The 22,244-nt window shown below is 54.5% G+C and overlaps 1 protein-coding gene across 1 annotated transcript in view; it reads left to right on the top strand.

Moving 5' to 3' along the window:
- Positions 1-12,057, top strand: part of MVK (mevalonate kinase) — a 39,346-nt gene extending 27,289 nt beyond the window's left edge. The window contains exons 12-13 of the mRNA XM_089894592.1: positions 1,406-1,460; positions 9,624-12,057. Coding sequence (XP_089750718.1) covers positions 1,406-1,460; positions 9,624-9,652 — 84 coding nt within the window. The 3' untranslated portion in view covers positions 9,653-12,057. The remainder of the gene's footprint in view (positions 1-1,405; positions 1,461-9,623) is intronic.
- The last annotated feature ends 10,187 nt before the right edge of the window (positions 12,058-22,244 follow it).

Below are 22,244 nucleotides of genomic sequence, written 5' to 3'. Positions count from 1 at the left end.
CCCAGTCAATTGGCAGGCGCCAAGGCTGTCTTCTCACTGCTGCCCCCTCCCCAGGTTAGCACAGTGCCTGGCGCATGGTAAGAGTGAAGAGTGAATGAGTGAATGAATGAATGGATGGATGGATGGATGAGAAGGTAGGGAGACAGAAAGTGGCCACTCTTGCCTGCGACGTGGCTACCCTGCTCAGCTCAGGAAACCTGGCCATCCCCAAGCCCACCTCTCCAGACCACCTCTCTAAAGGGGTTTTGCTGGGTTTAGGAATGGGTGGGGGTCAGGGTCTTGGTCAGAGGGCAGGGGGCTCTTCCCTTCTTATCCTATTTTCACTCAGAGGGAAAGAAGGGCCTCCACAGACCCTCCCTCTCCCAGCAACCAGGGGCTGGGGAACAAATAGTATTTCTAAAGTCTGGGGGTGGGGAGGAGGAGGAAGTGTCCTCATTGTTGGGGGAGGAGTGATGCAGCCAGCACCCATCTGCACCCTTTCCTCACTTCACTTCCCAGACCTTGAGGGGGCCCTGGCCCTAGGGGAGTGCAGGTCTGGACGCTCATAATATTCGGTGCAAGAGAATAACAGCCACCAGTAAATGCACACATTCCCCGTGTCAGTCTTGACACGCAGGACCGAATTATTTCCCACAACGGTTCTCAGTGGTGGGAGTTGTCTCCATTCTCCAGAAGAGGAAACTGAGGCTCAGAGTGGTGGGAGGGCAAGCCCAACATCACCCAGCCAGGAAGGAGTGGCACTGGGATGGAACCCAGGACTCTGAGGTTCAATACCTGCTCATTCATCTAATGTCTGCTGTGTGCCAGGCACCTTCATGTCTCCAGACATCCTGAGAAGTGGGTATTCTGTCCCTCATTTTGCAGAAGGGAAAACCGAAGCTCAGCAGAGAGGTGAAAGGGCTGGCCCTCAGTCTCACAGCCTGTTAGAGGCAGGCAGAGCCAAGTGGAAGCACAGGTCTGCCTGACTCCAAATCCACTCTGCAGTCTCTACCCTGCAGTTTGCTCCTCAGCTCAAGTGTCCAGGTTGTTTCAGATTTGTATTAGGCCCTGGGTAGTGAAGGGTCAGATCAATCAACCAGCAGTTGTTGGGTCCCTCAAAAGCCCCTGAAGTATGACACTGTCCCTACAGGTAAGGAAGATGTCATCCAGTTGGGAGGGTGGCATATTAATATGTAAAGAGTTATAAGAACTAAATGACAAACAGAAACTTTGGGCACTCTCACAAGGGCATGTGTATGATCCACAATTCTGAGGAATTGGTCAGGGAATGTGGCCTTGAAAGATTTTTTAGAGACAGAAGTCCACATGATACGCATTACAATTACAATGAATTGATCATCATTATAATGACAAAAACCGTTAATAATCACTATAATTAGGCCCCGTTGCTGTTCCCATTTCACAGATGAGGATGCTGAAGCTCAGAAAGAGAAAGCGACATCCCCAAGGCCGGCCAGCTGGTAAGTGAGACTCAAGCCCAAGTCCTCTGACCCCAAAGCCAGTTTCTCTCCCCCTACCCTGGGCAATCTGAGTGTCACAAGCAGGAAAGTAACTGGCCCAGGTGTAGGTGGCTGAGCTAACATTTGTTCCCAGAGCCAGCTTCTTGGCCAAGGCCTGAGTTTGGCTGGGGCCAAGGGATCAAGTAGACATACTACCTGACCTCAAACAGTGTGCTGGGTGCTAGGGTCTCAGGGGTGAATGAGACCCGTCCCTGCCCTCCAGGGCTCACAGGCAGAGCCAGCTAAGCAAAATGACAATGAGAGTAAAGAGCGGCAGGTTCCGAGTTACCATGGAGCCCAGGGAGGCGTGGTACGTGTCCCAGCTAGAGTGTGGGAAGGGAATCAGGGAAGGCTACCTGGAGGAGGAGGTGCCTTTGCAGAATTTTGGCTGAGCTGGGAAGTGAGCGAGGGCATTCTAGGCAGCAAAGGCACTGAGGGGAGCAGTGCTGGAGTAGGTGCAGAGAAGGCACACATGGTTCGGTGTTCAGATGGCACCTATTGTATGAAGCAGGGTCTGGGCCAACACGAAGCAGGGGCCCTGGGGAGCCATGGTGGGTGTTAGACACGGGAGGGCAGGTCACAGTTGTGCTTTGGTGAGTCCTCTAGCTGTGGTGTTACAGAGGCAGGGGGATAAGGGGAGGTGAGAGATGGCAGTGGCTGGAAGGGAGTGGCGGCAACGGGAACAGACGGACTGGAGGTGACAGATGGAAGGATTACCCAGGTGCCCAGAGGGGCCTTTCAGTTTTGGAGTCCTACTACACTCCCCCATTCAGGGAGCAGGTCTCCCCTTTTCGGATAGTCTCCTGCCTGGGGTGGGGCCTCTTCACTACTTCTTTAGTTGGCATGCAAGCCCCTCGTATTAGCGTCCAAGGGCTGCTGGAACACAGTACCACACACTGAGAGACTGAAAACAACAGAACTTTCTTGTCTCACAGTTCTGGGGGCCAGATGTCTGAAATCAAGATGTCAGCAGGGCCCCGCTCCCTCTGAGACCCTAGGTGGAATCCTTCCCCGCCTCTTCCCTAGCTTCTGGTGGTGGCCGGCAATCCTTGGCATTCCTGGGCTCACAGCTGCCTCCCTCCCATCTCTGCTTCTGTCGTCACGTGGCCATCTCCTCTCTGTGTCTCTGTCTTCACACGACATTTCCTCTTCTTATAAGGGCACTAGTCACATTGGATTCGGGCCCACCCTCGTGACCCCGTCTTAACTTGATGACACCTGCAAAGATCCCATTTGCAAATAAGGTCATGTTCACAGGTAGCACGGGTTAGGCCCTCACCATCTCTTTTGCGGGGGATGCAACTGAAATCATAACACCCTTCAGAGCAGGGGTTTTCCTGGTTCGTCTCTGCATCTGCGGTCCCTGGCACAGAGCCTGGTGAATGTCAGAGCTCGGAGGGAGTCGTGGGATGAACAAATGAGCGGACTGAGTCCGGGCGGCCAGCCTCTCCTCCGTGGCTGACCCTAGCTCCTCTTGCGACTGCAGCCACCCCAGCCCGAATGGCATCCAGGCCAGGCAGGTCTCGGGGGCGGCCTCTCCCGCGGGTTGTTCCGCAGGTTGTTCTCCAAAAGAAGTGCTGTCGATGTCAGCAGATGCCTATCACTTTCCTTCCCCAGCAGAGTCTCAGCTGTCAGAGGAAGTGAAATAGTCATTGCCTATCCTTGCGTTTGAGATTTTATTGACAGTTTCATTGTCACCCAAAAAACCCTCCTTTTCTCCAGTGGCATTTTCATCAGGAGAGCCTGGGGGCAAGAGGGGAGGCAGGGCTGGTTCCTGAAAACTGGTTTTGGCAGGCAGTGAGCACTGGTTCCTCCCGCCTGGGGTCAGTCGGGGTAGAAGCCGCCTGCCACCAGCCTTGTCTCCAGCCCTGCTCAGCACCCCCCTCCAGGGGACAAGAGGGAATGAGAGGTAGGAGAAGAAGGCACCCCGAGGGGCCCTGGAAATAGCCACGGTGGCCAGATGGGGCAGCCCAGACCCCACAGGGGGTCCTCACACCTTTCTCCAGCCCTCCACGGTGGGCATTCGGTGGCATCAGGGGGCTGGGTGAGAGCACGGGCTGTGCGATCAGGCCCACCGGGGTGCAGTTCTCAGCTCGGTGATGCACCTCAGGGCAAGTCCTTAACCCTGCGGAGCCTCAACGGCCCCATCTGTCCAATGGGGTAATAACTTGTAGCTTCAGTGGCCGAGGCTCCATCTGAGCCAAGCACCCATTATCCTATTCAGTTCTCCCCAGAACCCAGAGAGCTGGTGCTGTCAGGATCCTCACTTTAATGATGTGGAACCGAGGCTCAGAAGGTGGGGCAGCCTGGCCAAGACCTCCATGGCTAGAAAGTGACAGAGGCTGTGTCTGAACCCAGGTTGTGATACGCCAAGTCTGGCTGTGAACCACCTCATGGTGTCAGTGGGAGGGTGCAGGCATGAAAGTATCACGGCGCCTGCGTGTGGGAAAAGCCATCTGCTATTATTATCATTATTGTTTTTGTGGGGTGGAACCGGGCCCCTCGACAGCCACTCTGCCCCGAGGTCTCTCTGGATGTCACTGGGAGGTGTTGGCCACACAGCCAGGTGAGCTCAGGGGCTGAAGGCCCTATCAGCGGGTCCTATCCTGCTCCATGCTGCAGCCCCTTCTGCACTCCCCTTCCCTGGCCCCCAGCAGGGCTCCAGGCAGAGCTGTCAGTTACCAAGTGGGCAAGGGCAAGGTCAGCTGACCACAGCATCAGCCTGCTTCACCATGTCCAAGCCACCCAATGGGAAATGAGGGCTGGACAGCTGCCCCTGCTCAGGGCTGCCGAGCGAGGGAGGTGGATACTGTAGTTAAAACAGATCGTGGAGTCCACGAGTTTGAGTTCTGGTGTGGCCACCTGCTGGCCGGCGAAAGTTGCCAAATATCACCGAGTCTAAGTTTCATCTTCTGTATGATGAGATAATAAAAGGTCCCCCTCGTAAGGTCCAGGGGCTAAATAACACTGCACGGAAAACACTTAGCACAGGGTCTGGCACAAAAAGAAGACAGAATTTTAGCACCTAAAAGCTTCTTAAAGGATCTCGGGCTGCCAACCCCTCCACGGTGCACAGGAGGAAACAGAGGCCCAGAGAGGGGAAGAGTTTCCTCTTAGCCAGTCCCCAGAGCGGGGCTCGCACCTTGGCCTCTGGACCCCCAGTCCAGTGCTCCGCCACCTCCCCGCCCAGCTTGTCAGCCGAGTCCCTCCGGCCCTTGCCCATCCTTCTCCCGTGTCTCCGGCCCCCGTGGCTTCGAGAGCCCGAGCCGCAGGCCCCGCAGCGAGGCCTGCCATTCTCCCTCTCTCCGGCACACTGAAGGTTTTGAAAGTTAAAGTATTACCGTCGGCTTTGTTGTTGCCTAACTACGACAGACAAATTGAAAACCAGTTGTCAAAATGTCAGTGCACAACAAATCAACATGCAGGACGAGTGGCGGCCCTCTGCGGTGTATAATTAAACAAAAAATCCCTTTTAGAAATTTCAGCGAGCGTTGGTTCCACTTTATATTTGTCTGTGTGATTAATAAAGGCAGCTAATTTTCAGACTTTAAAAACAGCTAGAAAATAGCTCCTAATTACATATTAGGTTCCTAGCGGCCCCCGCTGAGCTGCACCGGCATTGGTGGGCCAAAGAATTTGGCAGAAGCTTAATTGCATTCTGAGCATCATCTAATTTTAGTTAAATGTAACGTAATCAGCAGCAGGCGTCTGAAATAAAATATGAATTATGAATATGATGGAATCTCATTCTTGAATAAAAAAGTAATTTGCTATTTAGTTCATTAAAGTCTTAGAATTTTATTAGGAGCAGGTATATACAGCCTGGCGAGGTGATATATTCAATGACATCTGGGGGAACGAGAGAAACCCCGAAGGGATGGGAAACTTTATCCAGAGTGTCCAGTTATGATTAATTACTGTGGGGCCTGAGGAAGCCCCTGGGGACCCCGATGAATCTCTCAGGCTCCTTGAGGTGGAGCCTGAATTTTAGGGCAAGGGGCTTGGAGTGGGAAGCCATGGGTGCCTCTGAGGCCTGTGCCACCCCTGGCATCCCACCCCTATCTCCCTCCCACCCACAGCTGGTGTCCCCTGGCTTCTGAGATGAGTATGTGGAGGGCTTGCTCCTGGTGACACTGCTGCATGGCGGGCCCCGCGCTGGGCTTGGTGACACCATGTGGGACGGCCGTGGGCCTCCCAGGCAGGGATTCAGTCTCTGCCTCTCACTGTCTGTGTGACCTCAGTTCAGGGCCTCAGTTTCCTCTTCCATAAAATGGGCATAAAAAAAACGCCTATCAGACACTCAGAACAGTAGCCGGCATGTGGCAAAGCCCTGCTTCATGTTTACTATTGTTGGAGTTGTTATTACTATTCATAGAGGTCACAGTAAATCAGTATTAAAATGCCTTCTTTGGTTTCGTCTCTCGGAGCAGCCCGTGATGCAGATTGTAAACTCTGTCTTGTTTTTCAGCTGAAGCTCAGAGAAGTCAGACGACTTGCCTGTTGCACAGCTAGTAGTTGCCAAAGTCAGGATTTGAACTTGGGAACATCCCTGCTTCCAGTGTTTCCCACGGCATCCCAGGAGAGCTGTCCTGGTGGGAGGCCTGGGCTGAGGATTCTGTAACGGGACTGGGCAGGGTGCAGGAGGGAGCAGGGTTCATCTGCCCCAGATTCAAGGCATAGAGAAGAGGGTAAAGGCGGGAGGCTGGGCAGAGGGTCTAGGCTGGTATCCTGGACTCTGCCAGGAGCTGCTCTGGGCAGGTGGGGGGACAGAGGCCACCTCTCCACCCTCACTTCACACCAACCAATAATTTCCTGCAATTATCTGGAAAAGATTCATTAGCAAAGTGCACCGTATTGAGTGGAGGCTGCCCTGGCAATCGATAAACTTGGGACAGGCTCCCGGGTGCTTGGAGAAAAGGACCAGAACTTGAAAGCGGGGGAGGAAGGCCAGCTCTGGCAGGTCTGAGCCTTGTTTTCCAGCCCTGGGGAGGGCTGGTCGGCTTCCTGGGTGGGGCTCAGCTCTGCGTGACCTCCTGGTGGCTTTGAGCAAGTCCCTTTGCCTCTCCGAGCCTCAGTTTCCCCACCTGTAAGGTGGGGGTCCGGGCTGCCCCTAGTCAGGGATCTTCCTTCTTCTCTTATAAGTTCTGGGAGGTGTAGGGGAAAAGGGGGTACAGGGGGCCAGTAGGGAAGCAGCTGTGGAGGGAGCCCCTCTTCTCGTGGCCTCAGCTTCCCTTTGCTGACTTGGGAGCCTGCTGGGGACTGAGGAAGCAGAAAGGGTTCACCGAGACTGCCTTTTAAGGACAAAATTGAACATCTGGTCTTTCTGAGGAATCATCGGTGTACAGCCCCAGGAGCCCACCACTGTCCCAGGTTCTGGTCAGCCTAAGAGCTGAGCACACGCAGCCTGGCGGGGAAGGTGACAGAGCTAGAGGTCAGGCGAAGGATGGCTCAGGTCCCGACTCCCCCACCTCCCCACTGGGCGCCCCAGCCAGTCTCCAGGCCTCCTGGGGCCCCAGTGCTCCCCTCTGGAAATCACACACCCCATTGAGCAGTTGGGAGTTTCCAATGGGCCAGGGGATGCCGGTGGCCCAGCCTGGTGCTGGCACAGAGCAGCTGTGGGGAGGATGGAAGCTGCTGTCCATGCAGATCCCCACCCTGACCCCACCCGCATCCGGCAGCGTCCAGCCGTACCCAGTGTCCCACTCGGATGGTACAAGTGAAGAGAGTTCCGTGGAGGGATTCTGTACACAGAGGTGCAAGCCAGCCGGGGACGCTGAGGCCCCCGCACTCAGAAGGACACGGCCGCTGCCAGGAATGCCACACCGAGGCAGGCATACCCCAAACTCACCCTCTCCCTCGACCCCCAGCCTCCGATCAGGTGATCCTTCCTGGAAGCCAGAGGGTGGGAAGCCTGTGGAGGTCAGCTTCCCAGGGCACAGAGCCGGGCCAGGAAAGTTGGGAACAGACACGTGGTAAAAGGGAAGAACCCACCACCGCCCCTCTTCCCAGGACTTTGGATAAGTACTGGGGGAGGGCAGGCTTTGGGTGGGAGTGGGGACGAGGGGGTCCTAAGCAGACGTGGTGTCCGCCCCGTGTTGCTGATGCTGAGTCCCATGTGACCTCTGCCCGTGGCTCCTCCCCTCCCCCCCGGGGCCTCATCCCACCCATCAGAGTCTCACTTGGCACCAGTGCTCCCAAAACAGTGCTCCCTGGGGAGTCAGAGAGGATTCCAGACAGGCTGGGTTCTCCAGTTCCCAACTTGCTTGTGCCCTAGGCTTAGGGGCTCCACCTCCCTGAGATTAATTGAGGCCACATCAGCCAAGCACCTCGCACAGTGCCTGACACATAGTAGGTGGTCCACAAAGCATCCCCTTCCCCCCCTCGCCACCCTCTTCCCAATCAGCCCCTGGGGCATCAGCCACTCATCTGATAGTGACTGGGCTCCTGCCACGTGGCAGGCCTGCGCGGGCCCCCGACCCAAGCTGCAGGGAAGCTGGAGTCATTTGTCCTGCAGTGAAAACTGACAGGGCTTCTCCTACGAGCTGGACTCTGGGGACACGGCAGTGAGAGGACAGTGCTGGACTCTGCTCCTGTGAGGTCCACGGGGTCTTATGGAGGCAGACTTGGAGTGGGAGTTTCCAAAGTTTGAGGTGCTGTAGCAGGGGGTGACCCAGAGGGCTGTGGGGTAAGGCCCCTGATGTCAGTCGGCAACACGCTTCCAGGAAAGAGCCCCTTCCTCTGTCCTGTCCTTAGATGCAGGGAGTGCTCGTGTGCAGAGCCCTCCTAGGTGGGTCCAAACAGCCCTAAGTCCTGTGCCTGGAGGGGACCAGGAAGGCTGGACGGCTCCGGTGTCCCACCTCCACTCACCTCCCGGGTCCCCCCTCACCACCTCACCTCCCGCTAGGCCCTGAGGCCACCTGCCTGGCTGCCACCCCCTGGCCACTCCCCAGCCCAGGTCAGCCGCCTGTCCCTGCTCTATTCATCAAGGGCATGACAGCTAAAATTCATTTGAAGATGAAGAAAGTGCCCGCTAATCCGTTCTGGAAGACATTGATAGACTAGCAGCTCAGGGAGAATTGCACAGCAGTAATGAAATTAGGCTAAAACTGCTGGCGGATTGCAGATAATTGCCCTTGTCTGTCACTAGGAATAACATCTCCCAAATCCAACACAAGGATTGTTCAACTTGCAGGAATTTCTTTTCTTTTTTTCTTTTCTTTTCTTTTTTTTTTTTTTTTTTGAGAGCGAAAGCCAGTCAGGGCTTGGAATCTTTGTCTGGGCAACAGCCTCAGGAGGGTTGGGGAGCAGAAATCGCTGTGGTGACTGCCTTCCCTGCCCCTAGAGGCCCCCAGGAGCCCCAGCTGCAGCCAGATAGACGAGGGGGCTGAGCCACGGTCCCGGGACCGTTCTTCCACGGCCCTTTGTGGGTCCCACCCTCAGCCTTGGTTTCTCCTTGATGCCCACCAGCGTGGCCCAGCTGGCAAGGTTCTGGGTAGAAATCAGGGAGGAGGGAAATCTTAGGGAGCTGCACCTACAGCAATGATGGCTCTGGGTTCTGGGGGGACAGAATCTGGTTGGAAGAGGGCCATAGGACCTTGTATGGAAGTTACCTTTGCATTATGTTGAGATAAAATCAATCCTTCATATAAGAGGATGGACTGTGGGAGATGGGGACAGCTAAGGTCTCCTGAAGCCACTCTCTGGTGCTACCATGGGGGTCTAGATTCCTGGAAAGGAAAGTTCTGAGAAGGGACAGTTTATGGACTCACAGATTTCCCCTGGCTGTTGGCGTGACCAGCACACAGCTGGCACTCAATTCACACTGATGTCATAGAGCGTTCAGTGTCAGCCACAATCCCTGTGAATGTCAGCATAATGTCTTTTCACGTGTTAGCATTAGAGACTGTTTGATGTCGATATCACTGGATGATGTCACAGAACATTTGAATGTCAACGCCATGCTACGTTCAAATGTCGATGGTCCAGAAAGCTTGAATCTCCCTCTCACAGGAGGTCAGAGTGTCAGTCAACGTCAATGACCATTAGTACATGAGTATCATTGACTCAGAGAATTTGGGAGCTGTAAGGAGTCTTAGAGATTGATTTAAACTCTTCATTTGACAGATGCAGAAACCGTGGCCCAGAGAGGTTAAGTGATTCGCCAAAGGTCACACAGCGAGAAGGACCGCCCCCCACTTCCCCCGATGTAAGTTTCATCAAGGTCACAGTTTCTCTGGGTCAGCCGTCAGAAAACGTGTAACTCCTCCCTCTCCTCCAAGCCCCACCTGTCCCAGTCCCCACAGGGTGCTGGTCCCTGGTGCTCAATTCTTGGGGATATGCCCATGTTCTGGGATTCATAGCAGGATCTCCCGGGATCCTCTGGTCTGCTACCCACGGTTAGCCAGTGTCACTAATCAGCCCCAGCCATGGGCCGAGTCACACTTTCCATCTCCTCATTCCTTTGGATCAACGTGGTTCTGTTGAGGACTTATTGTGTCTGATGAGGGTGCTGAGAGTAAGGTGAGGCTGGAAGAGAGATGCTGAGTGGACAGGAGGTTCAAAGGAGGGAGACATGATCCTCGCTGAGGGCTTGTGTTCAGGAAGAGCTTGACTTTGAACAGGATCTCGAAGGAGCCAACAGGTTTCCATTAGTAGCTTCACTTAGGGTTGGGATCGAGGGAGGAGCTGCACGTGGGGATGGAGGACACTTGCCCCCAGAATGCAGAGGCGGCCTGATGATAGGGGCAGGGACGGTGGTATCCGACGATGGACAGCAACTCGTTAAGGACCGTTTGCCCATCAGACTTCATCCTCGTCTTCCAACACCTCTAGCGGCACCAGGGATCATCACCCTGGATCAGTGGTTCTCAAAGTGTGCTCCGCAGACCTCCTGGGACACCTTTCAGGGAGCCTGTGAGATCAAGACCATTTTCATAATAATCCTAAGTCCCTACTTGCCCTTTTTCACTGTGTTGATGGTGTAAAAGTAATGGGTGGATAAAACCTGCTGGCCTCATAGCATGAATCACGGCATTGGCACCAACATGGAATAGAGATGCTTGCAGTTTTTACCCTGAACACTCCCTTGGTTAAAAATTTGACAGCTAGTTTCACTTAAGAATGTTCTTGATGAAAAATAAAAATTTTAATTTTTAAAAATCTCAACTTTTGTGTACACATCTTTTAAATACTCCATGTGACAAAATAGGAAGCACACCCAGAAAGGCCCAGAAAAGTGCCATGTGGCTGTTTGAGTTGCGAGCTGCACTAGCCACTTTTTTCATGGAGCATCATTTTCACTCTAAATAATGACACACAGACAAACTATAGCCTTGCCGTCTCGGCGATTTGGTAGGTATTTTCTCGAAAATGCACAAAGTTGCCTGTCAGCTGACAGTATTTGTTGCCAATGATAAAATTTGACTTTCAAGCAAAAATTTGAATTTTGGAGAACTTGTACCTGCCGCTCTGGGTTTGACAGCTTCCTACGGAAAGGCTTACCAAAGAGCTGGGTGGTAATAGTGAATGTGACTTTTTTTTTTTGGATATTGTATCATGAAATATGTCAACATTTGGAAGAGCTACATAACTCAGTAAACCAGTACGTTCCCAATGACTGATGCAGAGTGTTACAAAATGAGTAAAAGAGCCATTCAAAGTGCAAAATAGACCAATGGGTTTTAATTTAACAGAATCTGAGAGTTAATGGATGTGGTTTCAGGTGCCATAGTGCAGCTAGCCTTTAGCGAACTGCCACAGAAGAACTTTTGGTTTAATATCAAAGTAGAATATCCATTATCATCTGAGAAGGCTATTAGAATATTCTTCCCTTTTCTAGCACACATCTGTGCCAGGTCAGATATTCTTCCTATGCTTCAACCGAAACAAAACATAGCAACAGATTGAAATGCAGAGGCAAATGTGGGAATCCAGCTGTCTCGGTAGGCCATATGTTAAAGAGATTTGTAAAACTGTGAAACAATGAATGAACCGCTCCATTTTACAGATGCAGAAACTGAGGCTCAGAAGGCGACAGAGGTAAATCTTGGACCAAATCCCTTTCCCCATCTGGGCCTCCATCTCATCTGGTTGCCGACCTCCAAGAATCCCCTGGCCAAGCGTCTTCTCACGGCTCCTGCCCAGGCATCCGGGAGGCGGAGTGGCGCAAAGCCAGGCCTCACCTCCCTGGCCCCTGCCAGCCCGCTTCTTACCCTGCTGCCCAGGGTGGGCGGGGTCCAGGCCAGGGCAGCTGGCAGCTGGCCCCACGTCCCTCCGGCTGGTGAGGAGGTGACCAGGGCCATTTGCGGTAATGGATTGCGGGCGGGTGGTGGCTGGGTGAAGGAGTACATTGGCCGCGGCCCTTAATGCCTCACAAGCCAGCTCTGGCATGGGTAATTTACTGCTGCCGACAATAACATATTTCACTTCCCGTCGCCCCGATGAAGATTAGTTGTGTTTGAAAGTGGCTGAGTACACAGTCAATTCCGCTTAAACGTTTACAGTCAACTAAGCACAGATAATGCCCCCTCCAACATGTGTCTGTGCCTCCTGTGGCTAGAGGAGGGGCCTGGAGTGGGGGCAGGGGGTCGCAGCCCAGGGAAGGGGCTGCAGCTGCACGGAGGAAGGGATTCGGGAGCTGGGGGCTGGGCAGAGGTCTACGGCTTCCTTCGGCCCCACTTTTCAGATTGTCTTTTAAAATCATCCGTGCAACAAATGCTTCCCTGGGACTGGCCAAGGACATCTGTGTAGATGGGTATGGGGAGGATTCAAAGCCATGATTACATTTCATCCCGTCAACATCCCTGGGAGGCAGGTCTTATCTCCAGTTTCCAAAAGAACGGAAACTAAGGCTCAGAGAGGCTCATTAGCTTTCTGGATGTCACACAACTGGTACCAGATGGGGCCATGATTTGAACCCAAGCCTGATGGAGTTTCTGAGTCTTGAGCTGTTCCTAGTGACGTGGATTCTACCAGCTTAAGCCCTGGGCTGGGCAGGGTTGTCTGCCCAGGGCTCCTGGGTAAACTGTAGACTTGCATCCTCTATGCACCCATGTTTGGGTTGACTACCAGGCTCCAAGGCTCAGACTTAGAATCCCTGGGTCATATGGAGGGTCCCGTGGGTGCCATGAGTCTGATGGGATTGGAGGCTGGACAGAGTCCCAGGCACAGAACTTCACTTGTTGGGGAGGGAAGTTTCCCCTGATAAGCAGGCTTCTTGCCGTCTTTGGGAGCAGAGTGGTTTGAGGATTGGGTGCAGCTCCCGCCAGGCCTGCCGGTGACACTCTCAAGGCTCTGGATCGGGCACAAATGGAGGCCCCAGCACCAGCCCCTGAGCCTTCTCTTCCCATCATGGGCCATGTCCAGAACTGGAGGGGCCTCACTCCCACACAGTGGGACACCAGCTTGCTAGGGTCACACCACCCCCTTCAAACATCCACCCCTTGACCTTGGGCTTGGGCGTGTTCACATCTGTGACAGGTTTGTCCTGGGAGGATGGACCTCGGAAGAGGACTTCCAGGCCTTGGAAGTGGACTCAAGGCTCTTAGAGAAGGGGATTCCAGGATGCCGTCTTCCTGAGTACGGTCAGCAGAGGCACAGGCTCCTGGTGGGCACGTCTCCTGGGCCCGTAGATACTTCATCCTGTGGGAAGGGGCGTGGTCAGCCCTGTAAGACACAGGTGGCGCCCATCCAAGGTGGTGGCGCCCATCCAAGGTGGTGCAGCCGCCCAGCCAGACTTGCTCACAAGGCGGGGGGAGAGGGGGTGAGTGGGTGGCCTGGGCTTCTCCCCTCCTCACCGCTCCCCGCCTTGAGCCAGCCCCGAAATTCCTCCGAGGGGCATCCACGCCCAGGGACGCTGCAGGCACTGCACCCAAGGCCTGCAGGGAAGAACCAGAGGCTTGCCTGTCTGGCCTGAGGCTGGGCCTTCCACAGCCAGAGCCACGCTGTAAGCAGCATCCTTTATTGAGCACCTGCAGTATGCCAGCTCTCCTCCAGGCCCCTCCAGCACTGTTCCACTCAAGCTGCATGGTATCCTGGCTGGTGGCTGTTCCCTCTCCCTTTCTCAGAGGAGAATGAGACTCAGAGCGGGGAGGAGGACACACAGAAGGAGGGATGGAGCCAGGATTCAACCCTGGGGCTGTGCTCCTATGGGGGGGCCTGGCCTCTGTGCTCGGGACACGTGGTGTGAGAGAGAATGTGCTTGTGCACGTGGGTGGCCACTCATGTCCCTGTGTGACAGATGGGGAGTGTCCCATGCTGAGTGTGATACCGTGTCTGGTAAGTCATGCCCGTGGATGCCATGGGCACTGCGTCTCCCAGGGTGACAGTGTCCCAGTTACGCTATGTTTTTCCATGTCTTTAGGACATGGCCATGTGACCCTAAGTTGTTTGTGTGATATCGGTGTCGGTGTCTATCCGTGCCTGATGACACCATCTGGGTGACTTGTGTCTGTGTGACCCCCATCTATCCGTGTCTCATGACATTGTTGGATGACCTTGTTGTGTACGGGTGGTGCTGTCCCCACTGAGGAGCTGTAACTGGGTAATTTGCAGGGTCGAGGGGCCGTGCTGGACACTGGGTGCTGGCAGAGCTTGGTGGCTGCTGGACCCATCTCTGCAGTCCCGGTCACCCTGTCCACCTACCTGGCCATGCAGGCACCCTGAGGCCTGGGCCCCCGAGTGGAGGAAGTGGCCACAGAGGCTGCGGTCCTCGGCCACACCGACCAGAGTGCCTGCCACTGGGCAGGGCTGACCCCATGTCATCTTGTCATCCCTCCACCCCAGGGGGCACCTCTCACCATCAACTCTCTGTCCTCAGCAGCAGCAGTGGCAGAGCCCTCCGTCCGGGGCTGCACCCCATCCCAGCCACGTCCAAGCCTGGCCCCTCTGCGGGGCCCCCAGGACCCTCCCCCACATCCACTTATCAAGCTCCAACGAGCCAAGCCTATTCCAGGCACTGGGGATTCAATCAATTCCCTGCCCTCACCAAGCACAATGAATAGATGTGCTCAGGCCAGGAGCGCCCCCATTAGACCACCCTTGGATGCTGAGCCCCTGCCTAGCTCCTGCCCCCATGGTGCCCCCAGCACAGCTGAAGCCTCCTGAATTGGAGGATAAGGAATTTGGGATGGGAATTGTGAGCCTGCCTGACGTCCCCTTGCTGTGTGACCTTAGATATATTGCTTAACTTCTCTGGTCTGAGACATGAGATGACCTAAGAAAGGGCTTGACAGTTTGGAAGGGCAGCAGAAACAGCAGACTGCCCTGCATGGCCCAGAGCTCTGCGGTGTTCAGAGGGCTGCTGCCCCCACCACTGATGATGACAGAAATGGCAACTTCTGTCTCTTAGCACAGGGCTGGGGCCAAGCTCCTTGTGTGTTGTAGCTCCTCGGAGACAGGCCCTCTTTTATTTTCACTCTGCAGATGTGGAAACAGGTTCAGAGAGGGCAAATGACTTGCTCAAGGCAACCACAGCAAGAAGCGAACAGGCTTAAACTAAACCTGTATTCAGGACAACTCCCGCGTCCCCTACCATTGTCTCCAGTATGCATGGGGCGTGGCAGAAATGACTATCCCTTTTACAGCTGGGGAAACTGAGGCTTAGAGAGGGGATGTGATGTTTTGGGGTCTCTGGACTCCCAAGCCACTGCTCTCTCCCACCCCTCCCTAATCTCTCTACCCTCCTGAGTGCAAATCACCATGGTGGGGTTGGGGAGGGCTGGGAGGCAAAGAGAGAAAGGCTGTCAGAGACAAAGAACCGCTGTGGCCGCACAATGGTGACAATCCAAGCCAGATGACAGGCACTGGGCTTCAGGAGCAGCTTGGAGCCCACCTGCAGCTTCCTCCAGACAATGAGAAGCCTATGCTCCTGGGGGGTGGGGCACAATAGGCACCCTGTGTTCAGGGGCCTGCCTCTCCCTGCACCACTCTGGGGACGAGAGATGGCCCAGGCAGCCACTGCCTGGCCTAGGAACAAGGGGCGAGGGGCTGGTGAGCTCACACATGGTGGTGGTGGGAGGGGGAAGGGGCAACCCACCCACATGGCGGGATTTGGAAGGTCTCTCTTTCCCGACCCAAACACCCCACCATAAGTGGCCTCTTACCTTGCCTGAAAATGTAGAAGTAGCTCTCCAATTCCCTCTGGGCAAGCAACTTAAATTTATCTCCGAACTTCTGGTTCTCCATCTGTAAGATGAAGATGATAGATTTTGCTTGGCAGAGGTGCTGTTGGGATTAGATGAGGGAGACACATTGAATGACATGTAGTAATGGCTTGAGATGTGTTAGTTCCTTTTCATGATGAGTGAAAGGATGGCTGGGTGGGTGGGTGGGGTGATGCGTGGATGCATGTATGGATGGAGGGGAGATTAGATGAGTGGAAGGACTGGTGGATGGAAGGATGGGTGGGTGGATGGATGGATGGATGAACGGCTGAAGGAGACAACAGATGAGTGGAAATATGGGTGGATGGATGTATGGATGGAGGGGAGATTAGATGAGTGGAAGGATGGGTGGGTGGATGGATGGATGGATGGACGGCTGAAGGAGACAACAGATGAGTGGAAGTATGGATGGGTGGATGGATGAATATCACATTAGGGTCTAGGTAGCAGGTGGATGGAGGAATGGCAGATGGAAGGAGGGATGATGGCTGGGAAAGTCTGAGAAGTCTTCCAGGAGGAAGTAAGCTGCAGATAAACAGAGAGAAGGGTATTGTGTGTCCCTCAAGGGCAGGCAGTGTGCATCTCCAAGCTTTGAATCCCCATCTTATGGCCTGAACCTCCACGCAGAACAGGTGCTCAGAGATCCCCTCTCCCTGGATCTCAGGTCTGTGCCGATCAAGGTCCTAGTGTGTCCCATCTCTCACCAGGCCCTTCCAGTGGGCGGGACGAGGACTGCAGCCCCTCTCCATCCTTGGCGGAGGTGGAAATGCAGGAGACTTGGAGTCAGGTGGCCCTGGACCCGAGTTCCAGCTCTACCTCCTACTTGCTGTGTGACTTTAGGCCCATCCCTTCCCCTCTCTGAGACTCAGCTTCCTCTGCTCGTACACTAGGCACCCTCATCCTGACCTCACTGGTATTGTGGGTAGCAAGAGAGAGAATGAAGGTAGAAGCTCTCGGCACACAGTAGGTGCTGAGACTTAGGGCAGAGGAGAAGCGGACGGCAATGAGGATTCAGAACCCCTGCCAGGCCTGAGCTGTCCCCTCCTGAATCCTAATAGTCCCCTGTCTCCTGTCCTCTGACCCCTGAAACTAGAAGCAGCCAATGGGACATTTCATAATTTAAAGAGAACAAGCAAGAGACTCTCGAACCACAGCCACCTCTTAATGGAATTACCAAAAAGGGCTTCTTAATTAAAAACAAGAAGCTGGGGACAGGTTCATATCCATGATTCAGGGCCCGGTGCTGCGGCCGCCCATGGTTTCATTTCCCTTTATTTGTGTCTCACTCTCGGCATGATCTATATTGTTAAGATCCTGCGTGAAAAATGGGCCCGGCTTTTCAGGTGGAGCTGTAAATATTTACCCTGCCTAATACGGGTCCCCCTGTCGTGGGAAGCTTGGGGGCTTTCCAATGCAGCTTAAGACATCCCGGCGATGTCTCATTAAAATTTAGTCTTGCCTTTTCCGTCTGCTCTGATTAACGCTCAGGGCATGGGAGAGGCAGCTGCGGCGGGGGTGGGGTGGGGACATAGAAGTTGAGTGGGGAGCGGGTTAGGGGATCCTAGCTGTACGGAGCTGACGCCCTCCCTTTTGGAGTCACAGGCACCCCAGCCCGGAAAAGCGGACAAGGCAGGGGACATGGCTGGGAGCTGATTCTGCCTCTGGGAAGGGGCTGCTCAGGGCCGACCTGTGGGCTGCTCCAACTCTACCCTCCCAGCCCCTTCCTCACAGAGCCAGGGGTCCTTCCTCGTCCCTCCCAGCCCCTTGTCCCTCCCTTTCTTTTTCTGAATACACCATGCTCTCTTGAGCCTCTAGGCCTTCATATCTCCCTTTCACCCTGCCTGGCTACTTTTCTACCCCTGAGCTCCTTCCCATCTCTGCCTACATGCCCGTTCCTTGGGAGATGGTCCGGGTCCCAGGCTGCGTTAGGAGCCCTCCTCTCTGTGCTTGCTGGGATTGTAGCAATGTCACACTGGGCTGTCATTTCTGCCTACTTGTCAGCCCCACTCCATCTGTCTGTCAACTTCCTGGAGTTAGGGAGTGTTTCTTGCTCCCCACCAAGTCCCCAGCTCCAGGACTGAGCCTGGAAGGGGGAATAAAGGTTGAACGGCCGCGTGGGTTCAGGGACGGGCCCAGAGCGTCTCGTATGGCGATTCCCTGTGTCACCCCCTGGGCTGTGCCATGAGGCCCTGCCCAGGTTTGGTGGGGAGTCTGAAGGCCTGGGGGTACCCCAGCTGGGCTCTCCCCTCAGCTCAGGTGCAGGGCCTGAATCGCAGAGACACTGGGCAGGGGTCTACTCGCCGGGGTTTGGGGAACAGCTTCAGTGAGTTCTAATTCACACATTCGAAGGGTATCATTCAATGGTTTGCAGTATCTGCACAGAGTACAGAGATTGCAACCAGCACCACAGTTCTACAGCGTTTCACCATTTCCCCCAGAAGGGAACTCCCTGCTCATTAGCGCGTGCGCACGCGCACACACACACACACACACGCAGCCCTGGCAACCACTAGTCGTTCTGTTGCGTGGACTTGCCTATTCTGGGCATTTCATATAAATGGAATCATACAACACGTGGTCTTTTGCGACTGGCTGCCTTCACTTGGCATCCTGTTTTCAGGGTTCATCCACACTGTAGCATGTATCAGCGTTTCATTCCTTTTTAAGGCTGAATACTATTCCATTGTCTCAATGGGCCACATTTTGTGTATCCCTTCCTCAGCTGCTGGACATCTGAGTCGTTTCTGCCTTTTGTCTTTTATGAATAATGCAGCTTTGCACATTTGTGCACAAGTTCTTGGTGTGGACGCATCTTTTCATTTCTTGGGGGTGGAAACTCAGGAGAAGGAGTTCCCTGGTGGTCCAGCGGTTAGGAGTCGGCACTTTCCCTGCTGTGGCCCCGAGTTCAATCCCTGGTCGGGGAACTGAGATTCTGCAAGCTGCGTGGTGTGGCCAAAAGAAAAAAGAACCTGAGGAGGAGAATATGCTTGGGTTTCGTGATGGCATTTTGGCAGCTCTGAAGCTTTTTGGCAGCCTTCTAGGTGGCAAGAGAGGGACTGTGCTGAGACGTGGTGGGAGGGGTGGGAGCTCCAGCAAGAGGGGAGCACAGCAGTCCCCGTCTACCTGCCGGGAACTCGAGTCGCTCTGTCTCTGAGCCTTGGGCTCACCATCTGCCCAACGGGGACAACCAAGGCGCCTCCCAGAGTTGGTGGGGGCCACGGGAAACGACAAGGCTGCAGGAGGAAGGCTCACAGGAAACGTTCTCCTTTTCTGGGTGTGGGAAGGGCCCTGGAGATGCCGTGCCGACTGTCCAGTACTGCCACCCCTGCCAGCAGGGGATGGGGTGGAAGAGCCAGGCTTGATGGTCCTGACTATATCGCCCTGACAGGGGGGTGTCGTTACGGCCCCCATTTTGCAGATGAGAACACGGAGGCCTCAGGAAGCAAAGTCACTTGCCGGGTCACAGTTGCAGTCCCCACATCTGCCGGATGAAGTCTTTCCCTCAACCCGCTCCCAGCCTGATCCTGCCTCCTCCTGGCTGCCGTGAGAAGCAACAAGAAGCCAGGTTCCTTTTGTGGGTGCGAGTCCCCAAAGGGCTGGGACGATCTGTCTTGTTGCCTGATGTGGTCCCAGTGCCCAGAACAGTCCTTGGCACAAAGCGGGCGCTAGGCAATTTTGCCAGGATGCATGATTTGGAGACTCTGTTTCCCCATCTGTGAAATGGGCATAACATCCAGCCCCTGCGTTTGTGAAAGCACAGGGCACAGAGCCTGAGCTTTTCAGATGGCATTCCCGCCTCTCCCTCCTCCCTCACCTGGGGGCGGGTCCCCTGGGAGGAGAATGGGACGACAGTCGGAGCCCATGGCTGGTCCTGCTCTAGAGCTTGTGGGGGCACCTGGCGCCTCTCCTGCTGCCCTCTCCCTCTTCCCAGGCTGGTCCCCATCAGTCAGCTCCCGCACACTTCTCTGGGGTCCCTACCTCAAGTTCTGCCCATCCTGGGGTGCCGAATGAGTATGTCTTCTGCGCAGAGATGCCCTCGCTCCTTTTCCAGCTAATGGAGCCAATTAGTGATGTTGGAGGCCTCTCCCCTGTGATTCCACTACAGCAGCCAGATTTTTAAAGTCCAGATTATCAGATGCCCAGCCCTGCCCCTTGCCCACCCAGAAGTGGTAGCAGAGGGAGGGGTGTCCCCAAGGTGGAGGTGGTCAGAGGCCTGGCTTTGAGGGGGGCCCTAGCTTCCCTCCCCCCATTTGCAGGTACCGTTCTGCCAGGGAATCGGCCCCTGGCCCCTGTGGGCTGTGGGCTGGTGGGAAGGGGAGTGGGACCAAGGCCTCCCCGCTTCCCAATGGCCGGCCTTTCCCTGAACCAGCTCACAAAGGTGGCACCATTGATTGCAGAGCTGAAATTCCCCTGGGGTTGCAAGACCCAGAGCCTGTGCTTTGTCAACCTCAGCGACAGGTCGGTGCTGCTATTGCATTATTATTATTGTCCACATTCTCCACAGATACACTTGGCAAATTGCTGTCCTGGTGGAAAAAATTGTGGGGTGGGATTGAGGGGCCTGGGTCCTGGCCCCTATCTGCTATGGCCCAAGTGATCTTGGGAAATCCCACCCCTCTGAGCCAGGAGCCACCCTCCGTACAGTGGCAGTGTCTTGCGGTGGCCGAAGCCCAGGCTGAACGCCAGGTTGCCTGCTCTGCTCTGCATAAGCAGGTGAGCTGGGAGAGGTGACTTAAACACTCAAGACCTCCATTTCCTCACCTGTAAAATGGGAGCATAATAGTCCTCACTCAGCTGGGTTGTGGTGAGGATATCTGTTGGGGTTACGTGTGCAACGCCCGACTCAGCAGATTGCTATGCAGTGGACCGAATCAGGGGGTTATAGGATCAAGACCACAGGGAGACACCTGACCCCTTGCCTGTGGCAACCACGCAGGTAGATGTTTGAGGGGGCCTGTCCGCCCGCATCACCCAGGGGCTGCGGTTGGTTGGAGGAGAGCCATCGTTTGTGTCATTTTCCAATCTGCCACAGGGAATCAAAGGCTCTGAGGGGCCTGTTAGCACCCATTCTCTGCGGATCACTCAGACAATTTCCACAGTGCTCCACGACAATGGGCCATAATTAAGGTGTCAGCATATCATTTAGCCCTTTCAGCGCAAAGCCCAGAGACAGGCCGGGCAGTCTTCAGCCCCTTTAATGAGAGATGCTTAGAAGGAGTGGGAGGGTGGGAGGGTGGGAGGTGCACATGCGCGAGTGGGGGGCAGTGCACGTCCCCCAGAAGTCTTCGCTGACCCAGGGGGACCGACCAGATGGGTGTCTGAGCAGTGGAGTTGGGAGGAAGATGAGATAGGCCTGGAGGTGAGGAGGGGCACAGAGGACCAAGGACAGGCTGGCTGGGTGCATCAGCTGTGCCCTCAGCCCCCTGAGTCCCTGTCAAAGCCCCCTTGAGGCTGTGTGGCCAGTGGCCTGTGCAACCTCACTCTCCTTTCTAGACAGTGAGCTCCTTGAAGACAGGCACCACGGGTGCCACCTCTGTCTCTGTGCCTCCAGTTCCTTGACCAAGAGCAGCTTAAAGGTTGTAAGAAAGAATGGAGAAAGGGAGGGAAAGACAGGAAAACAGACAAGGTAAGAGGAACCAAAGGCAAAGGTTTGATAGTACGAGGGATGGGGTATGAAAATGATAGAAGCCTGAGAGAAAGGTGCAGAGAAGTGTGTGTGTGTGTATGTGTGTACGTGTGTGCACACGCATGTGTGTGTTGTGGGTTGAATTATGTCCCCCACCAAAAAAAGATATGTGAAGTCCTAACCCCAACACCTGTGAATGTGACCTTTTTGGAAATGGAGTCTTTGCAGATATAATCAAGTTGAGGTGAGACCAGGGAATTCCCTGGTGTCCAGTGGTTAGGACTCGGCGCTTTCACTGCTGGGGCCCCGGATTCAGTCCTTGGTCGGGGAATTAAGATCCTGCAGGCTGCGCAGCATGGCCAAAAAAAAAAAAAAAAGTTAAGGTGAGGTCATTAGGGTGGGCCGTAAACCAATATGACTGGTGTCCTTTTAAGAAGAGGAGAAAAGACACAGACACACAAGGGAAATGCCTTGTGACGACAGAGGCAGAGATTGGAGTGATGCAGCTGCAAGTCAAGGATTTCGGGCCACCACCAGAAGGTAGGAAGAGACAAGGGAGGATTCCGCCCAGCGTCTTAGAGGGAGAATGGCTCTGCTGACATCTTGCTTTTGGACATTTGGCTTCTAGAGCTGTAAGAATACATTTCTGTCATTTTAAGACTTCCAGCTTGTGGTGCTTTGTTATAGCAGCCCTAGAAAATTAAAGTAGTGTGTATACACATGTGTGTGTGTGTAAGAAAGCAAGGAAAGACGCAAGGAGAGAGAGAGATGAAGATGCAAAAACACCGTGCGTTAGTGCCTGTGAAAACGAAGTCTTCAACACAGCCTGGCCTAGTGCACTTTCTGTGTTGAAAGACTCTCTTAACAACAGCACCACTATCCCCATAATTACGTCCACCCCCATCATCACCACCATCACCATTATGACCACCACCGTCATCACCATCAACCACCATC

The sequence above is a fragment of the Delphinapterus leucas genome, chromosome 14 (genome assembly GCF_059928025.1).
Source record: "Delphinapterus leucas isolate spDelLeu-1000000601 "Yukka" chromosome 14, BTC_Dleu_Yukka2, whole genome shotgun sequence".
Lineage (NCBI taxonomy): Eukaryota > Metazoa > Chordata > Mammalia > Artiodactyla > Monodontidae > Delphinapterus > Delphinapterus leucas.
The sequence above is the reverse complement of the archived record's forward strand: the minus strand, read 5'-3'. Positions and strand labels throughout refer to the sequence as shown.